The sequence below is a fragment of the Nerophis lumbriciformis genome, linkage group LG30 (genome assembly GCF_033978685.3).
Source record: "Nerophis lumbriciformis linkage group LG30, RoL_Nlum_v2.1, whole genome shotgun sequence".
In the NCBI taxonomy this organism is placed as follows: domain Eukaryota; kingdom Metazoa; phylum Chordata; class Actinopteri; order Syngnathiformes; family Syngnathidae; genus Nerophis; species Nerophis lumbriciformis.
Genome location: NC_084577.2, coordinates 16,010,345 through 16,017,586, shown reverse-complemented (window position 1 = coordinate 16,017,586; position 7,242 = coordinate 16,010,345). Strand labels below are relative to the sequence as shown.

General features: G+C 37.6%; 1 protein-coding gene across 5 annotated transcripts in view; it reads right to left on the bottom strand.

Annotated features, from left to right (window-relative positions):
* The window catches only part of mecom (MDS1 and EVI1 complex locus), a 514,494-nt gene extending 507,781 nt beyond the window's left edge, over positions 1-6,713 (bottom strand). For 2 of the 5 annotated variants that reach the window (XM_061925663.1, XM_061925664.1), the window contains exon 1: positions 1,633-1,850. In XM_061925663.1, coding sequence (XP_061781647.1) covers positions 1,633-1,783 — 151 coding nt within the window. In that variant the 5' untranslated portion in view covers positions 1,784-1,850. Of the gene's footprint in view, positions 1-1,632; positions 1,851-6,439 lie in introns of those variants that run through there. The other 3 variants (XM_061925661.2, XM_061925662.2, XM_061925665.1) reach the window with 2 other exon arrangements.
* Positions 6,714-7,242: the final 529 nt, after the last annotated feature.

Below are 7,242 nucleotides of genomic sequence, written 5' to 3'. Positions count from 1 at the left end.
CGACATGGACGTCAATGAAGAAGAAATAAGTAGCAGAGTGTGTTGAATATACAAATAACGATGTGGATGCGTGCAAACTACAAAAAAAAAGTGAGTTCAAGAGGAATACAAAAAGAGCTGGATGCTCACCATTACTACTGCTACAACAGGAAGCTACTGTAAATACAGTAGCAAGTCAACAAGTTATTGTTGTGAGAAACTCCGCCAATAAAGTAAACAAGAATGATTGTATTTTTTACCTACTGTGTACTAGTGATGGGTCCGGCAACACCGATGCATCAGCGCATGCGTCGAGCTCATAGAGCGAAACCCTGTGTCGGTGCGCGTACCGCTTTTAGAAAGTCACGTGACCGATCATGAGCTGTTTTGGTCACGTGACCGATACGCGAACTGTGTCGCACTGACGCCTCCTCTGTGCCCTGTGAGCGGGTCTTTTCTACAACCAGAGAAATAATAACTAAGAAGAGAAAGCGTCTAAAATTGAATACGTTGGAAAAACTTTTTTTTTTTTTTATATAAAAATGTGTAAAAAAAATAATAATAATTTCCAGGTCCACAAGCATCCTCATTCACAACACGTTCTCTTAGATTTCCATGTTATGATACATGTTCACATTATTTATTGACTGTATCTAAAAAAGCCAAAAATTATATTTTTATTTAAATGAAGTTATGAAATAATCCTAAATGAAATACAATGACTTGGTTTATATTTTTGTATTTACTAGGTCAGTGGTTCTCAACCTTTTTTCAGCAATGTACCCCCTGTGAATTTTTTTTTAATTCAAGTACCCCCTAATCAGAGCAAAGCATTTTTGGTTGAAAAAAAAAAAAGATAAAGTAAAATACAGCACTATGTCATCAGTTTCTGATTTATTAAATTGTATAACAGTGCAAAATATTGCTCATTTGTAGTGGTCTTTCTTGAACTATTTTGAAAAAAAGATATACAAATAACTAAAAACTTGTTGAAAAATAAAGAAGTGATTCAATTATAAATAAAGATTTCTATACATAGAAGTAATCATCAACTTAAAGTGCCCTCTTTGGGGATTGTATTAGAGATCCATCTGGATTCATGAACTTAATTCTAAACATTTCTTCACAAAAAAAAAATCTTTAACATCAATATTTATGGAACATGTCCACAAAAAGTCTAGCTGTCAACACTGAATATTGCATTGTTGCATTTCTTTTCACAGTTCTTTTTGACAGACATTTTAGTGACAAACCTGAGCTTGTGCTTCACTGAGTTTATGAACTTACATTCATATTTTGTTGAAGTATTATTCAATAAATATATTTATAAAGGATTTTTGAATTGTTGCTATTTTTAGAATATTTTTTAAAAATCTCACGTACCCCTTGGCATACCTTCAAGTACCCCCAGGGGTACGCGTACCCCCATTTGAGAACCACTGTACTAGGTCATAAAATCAGTGTCAGTTGAGTCGGTCCATAGGTTGCCTGTAGGGATTTTTAATGTCCAGCAGATGTCAGTATTTAGTGACACAGTATTGACACAGTATCAATACAGTTTTGCAATGTGTCGAAACGCTTCATGACGCCTCATCAACCCATCACTACTGTGTACACATTCACATAAAATCGAAAGCTGAAATATTTCGATACCTTTATGCCCGTGGCTGTCACAGTCTGGCTTGGGTGTTGTTGGTCTTGGCCCGCAGGATGCAGAGAAGTCAGGTGAAGTTTCAGTATTCAATAACAAGAATAGTGTAACAGGGAAGTGCTCAAAAATGAATAACAGGCAGAGAAAATGCATGCAGCTGACTCAGCTATAAGTCCAGGCATAAGAAACAGCTTGATTGGCAACCAGGGACAGGTGTGTCCTGATTGCCGATCACGGACAGGTGCAGGGAACAAGCACTCAGACTGTGAGTGAGTGGGGAAAAAAATAGGAGCACGAAAGAAGAAATAAAACAAGTAACTGATAGTAACTGTCATGTGGGATCATGGGTGCGATGTCAAGTCTGGTTCGGCTCAAGCACTTAGCGGAGAAACAAGGAGTCAAGCACTCAGACTGGACTCAGCCGGACTGCCCCTAAGTAATGTTGCCATGTTCCATGCCAGCAAAGCAACAGGAAGGCGCTGAAAAGTACAGTAATGCTCCACTTTTCAAAATGCGCTAGCTCGATGCTAATTTACATGGGATTTTCCATTGACATGCTACCGATCCTCATTAGTGATCCTACACGGTGATTTCAAACACCTCTAAATGCTCTAATAGCTCAATTGGTAGAGTGGCCGTGCCAGCAACATGAGGGTTCCAGGTTCGATCCCCGCTTCCGCCATCCTAGTCACTGCCGTTGTGTCCTTGGGCAAGACACTTTTTCCCACCTGCTCCCAGTGCCACCTACACTGGTTCAAATTTAACTTAGATACTGGGTTTCACTATGTATTAGCGCTTTGAGTCACTAGAGCAGGGGTAGGGAACCTATGGCTCTAGAGCCAGATGTGGCTCTTTTGATGACTGCATCTGGCTCTCAGATAAATCTTAGCTGACATTGCTTAACACGATAAGTAATGAAGAAATTCCGCTGGTAATCACAGTGTTAAAAATAACGTTCAAAATATAAAACATCCTCATGCATTTTAATCCATCCATCCGTTTTCTACCGCACCTGTTCAAGAAGTTGCATTAATGGTAAGAAGTATTTTATTTATCATTGGTTAGCTTCAGAATAACAATGTTATTAAAAACAATAAGAGACTTATTATACTCTAAAAATGTTGGTCTTACTTAAAAATGCACACATCTAGTTGTATTCAGTGTTAAAAAATATTATATGGCTCTCACGGAAATACATTTTATAATATTTGGCTTTAATGGCTCTCTCAGCGGGCTTCACGGTGGCAGAGGGGTTAGTGCATCTGCCTCACAATACGAAGGTCCTGAGTAGTCTTGGGTTCAATCCCGGGCTCGGGATCTTTCTGTGTGGAGTTTGCATGTCCTCCCCGTGACTGCGTGGGTTCCCTCCGGGTACTCCGGCTTCCTCCCACTTCCAAAGACATGCACCTGGGGATAAGTTGATTGGCAACACTAAATTGGCCCTAGTGTGTGGATGTGAGTGTGAATGTTGTCTGTCTATCTGTGTGTTGGCCCTGCGATGAGGTGGCGACTTGTCCAGGGTGTACCCCGCCTTCCGCCCGATTGTAGCTGAGATAGGCTCCAGCGCCCCCCGTGACCCCAAAGGGAATAAGCGGTAGAAAATGGATGGATGGATGGGCTCTCTCAGCCAAAAAGGTTGCACTAGAGAAAAGCGCTATATAAATATAATTCACTTCACTTCACACAAAAAAATCATCGGCTGCCCCCTCCCCTCCCTGAAGGATTTACACAACTCCCGTTGCCTCAACAGAGCAAAAAGCATCACTAAGGACAGCACACACCCTGGCTTCCACCTGTTCGACCTGCTACCCTCAGGCGGGCGCTACAGGTGCATCAGAGCCAGAACAAACAGGCTCAGAGACAGCTTCTTTCCCAGAGCTGTCACCATCTTGAACTCTAACTTATAACAATAATGCACCCCTATACAATATCCTACCCTAGTACCCTACTGTGCAATATTACCCTTCGAGTGCAATACATCCGACACTGATTGTTATTTATTACTCCGGTGCTCTTGTCTTGTTCTGTATATTGTACAGTATTTTGTATTTCTATAGAGTTTTGTATATTGTACAGGATTGCTTATTATTTTTATTGGATAGTAGTCTGTTTATTTCAATTCTTAGTTTTTTCTTTATTACCTCTTGTGTAATTTATTTTTACCCCCTATTTGTTCCCACTACCGCACCTTAAGTTGGAGTCCTTAATCTCGTTATAAGCAAATATATGACAATGAAGTCCATTCTATTCTATTCTATTCTACTTTGTACGGTGCACGTTACAATCAACCAGCTCGTGGGTTGAAAACTTACAGTACAAACACTTTGAATGGCTCAACAAAAAAAAGAATGGCACTTTCTACTTGATGGCAAAGACCATGAATTGATTTACGTGGACCCCGACTTAAACAAGTTGAAAAATGTATTCGGGTGTTACCATTTAGTGGTCAATTGTACGGAATATGCACTGTACTGTGCAATCTACTAATAAAAGTTTCAATCAATCAATCAAAAAAAGACTACTTTCTGGCTTAACACACCGTAGTTTATACACTGCCATCTAACGTCTGGTCAATTATATAATACCTGCAAATGAGACTCAGAAGTGGAAGACAACAAGATACCAACGGAACGTTTTGAAAACAGTTTTGTTTTTAAACAATTAACATGTGTTGACAGTAGACATTTTTGAACAGTGTTCATATATTTCTAATGCAGGAAGAATTGTGCGTTTCATTTATACGACTAGCAACGTTTAAATTGTACTTTATTCCGGAAGCAGAACATATTGCGAGTTTAAGCGAATATTCTTTCTCAAAATCAACAAGTTGGTTCCCTCGCTCTATGATTTTTTCATATTTTTGGGTGTCATTTTTTTTTTCTTAAGGGGTTAAACGGGTTCAGTAAATTGAGGTATTGTGATACCAATATATTTTAAATGTGCCTTTAAAAACAGAAAGTTGATCAAATTTTTGACTTATTTGCATAAAAAAAAAAAATGTTGAAAGTTAACAAGTCACCTGACCCCTAAAAGTGGAGAACAATACGCATTTGGAGCTTTGGCACCAAGCAGAGCTCTTTCTCTCTTTTGCGCACGCGCGAATGAGAGGCGTCTACATTTTCGCATGTATTCATATGCACATTTTAAACATGTAATATATGAAATATTTTAATGAGAAATATTAAAATATTAGGACGGGAAGAAGGCCTCTCATGCACAGACTCATCGTTTAATGCAAAAAAAAACAACATATATTGCAGTCAATGCAAAAAAAAAAAAAAAAAAATCCACTTGTTGCTATATTTATTTAATATATTTTTTTTTGGCGTGCAGTGAGCTTTAAATGCACGTCCCCCGTCTCCCCCACGGCCCACAATTCACCACGGGGTGCGGCCTCCGCTGTATTTAATTGGAAAGGCGCGTTTTTTTTCGCGGCGCGCCACGTTCCACGTGGACGCGCGCGCTGCCCGGCCAACCTCCATCCATCTCTCTTACGTTGACCCCCACACGCTAAACACGCACACGCACGCACGCTCGTTTGAACACACGCTGAACACATTTAGCAGCACAGCCCTTATGAGGGGTGTGGGAATTTAAATATTCACTGTTGACACTGCGCAGGCCTGCTTTAGGGGCCACTGCGGGGTCCCCCCCGTCATGCGTCCCCCGGGGGGTGGGGGGGGGGGGGGGGGGACTGCGCAGAATGTAAATCTCTTGAATTAGTCTTTTTTTTTTTTTTGCTTTAAAATATTCATGATTTAAAAAGTACTTGAGAGTTGCGGGAATGTTGTCAAAATAATGTTTTTTTTATTGTGATTGTTTTCCCCTGCCCCTCATTTATTCCAATAATTTAATTGTGAAAATAATAAAACACAAAGAGAGGGTTTAATGATGTTAAATGTATTATAGTTACAAATTGTACATAATCATTATTTAATAAGCATGTGTTTACTTGACTCTATTATTATTGTTATGTTTTTTTTTTAAACATGTCCGACATAAACAACACCAATATTACTATACTAAAGAAATTAACTGTATTTTTTTGCTGGGAATATTTTCCTTTTTATAGATATTTTTTCACCCATGTTTTCCACCAATTAACATAAATACTGTTATTTGTCAAAAGTACATAATAATACATTAACGGACTCAAGCTCAAGCAAGTATATAAAGTGTTTTATGAAGGGAATAAATATAAGCCATTATTTATTGAAGCAATATAAATTGCTTCCCATGCAACATCGTAATTAATTAATTTATTAATTGACCATCGCAATATATTTTTTTTATTTGAGATGTATAGTCATATATATATATATATATATATATATATATATATATATATATATATATATATATATATATATATAAATATATGCATATACCACGTTCAATACAAGTAAATGTCCGTGCATCAGCCAATGAAAATATAAAAACAAAAGTAAAAAAAAAATAAGTTGGATATGCACAATTTAATAAACAACATCACTGGTTAATATCAATAAAATCACACATTTTGCATTTGACGCCTTCAAAAAAACGTACAAATCCTTTCTTATTGTTTCCTCTATGCAAGTGAGCTGCAGGGACGTGTTCCGTTACAGTGCACAATACTGTACTATATACTGTACATGCACGGTGCGCGTGAAAGTTCCGCTATCGCTTCGAGCTCAACTTTTTTTCTGTTTTGTTTTTTTTGCGAGAAGAATATTTTTTCGGACAAAAATCACAACTTTTGCACACTTGCATGAGAAAGTATCGATAGGAGCGAGCGGAGAGAGGAGAAAAAAGGGATGTTGCACCTACTTGTGGCCAGTTTCCGTGCCCTGCCTTTGGACCTCATGGTGTCCGTCTCTCGGCGTGGGTTTGTTTGGATTTTTTCTCCGATCCGCTTTTCTCCTTTTTTTTTTTTTTTTATTCGAAGTTTTTTTTTTTGTAGTTTTTTCCCCCCCAGCTCTCCTCTATCCGTTTACTTGGCGTTTCTCAATCCCAAGCGCGCTATCTCTCCAGCATTGTCAGTCCGGACACCTTCGCGCATGCGCACAAGCTTCCGAGGTCTGCCGGCTGCACTTGCCAGTGCAAGTTTGGCGCTATCGATCACTTTGATTAATCACCCCGGAAAAAAGTCATCAAGGTGCACATTTTGGATGGTTTTTGTGACACTTTTTTAAAATGATTTAAACCTAATAATAACATTCACTTGTATGTATTAACTTATTTAACATGCAATTTATCTTTTAAATTATTTAATAAATAAATTGCATGTTAAATACACAATAAAATAAAACAAAACATTATGCATTATTTAATTTAAATTTAAATAATGCATTTTTTTTTACCGAAGGCTTTTCAGTTTTCAGCATTTTTTAAATGAGCTTATAGTAACTGTCTTTTTTCAATAACTGAACTTTAATGTATTGTTATGCATGTTTGAAATTAACTAAATAACTATATTACATGGCAAGGCAACTATCAATACGTTTTTAGGTCTTAAGATAATGTATTTATAATTTATGAATGATGCAAAAAAAAAAAAAGGACACATTTCATCTGTTTAAAATTAAGAAAAATGCAATACAGCAAAAATCGAAACAACTGGTTCTTTAGGA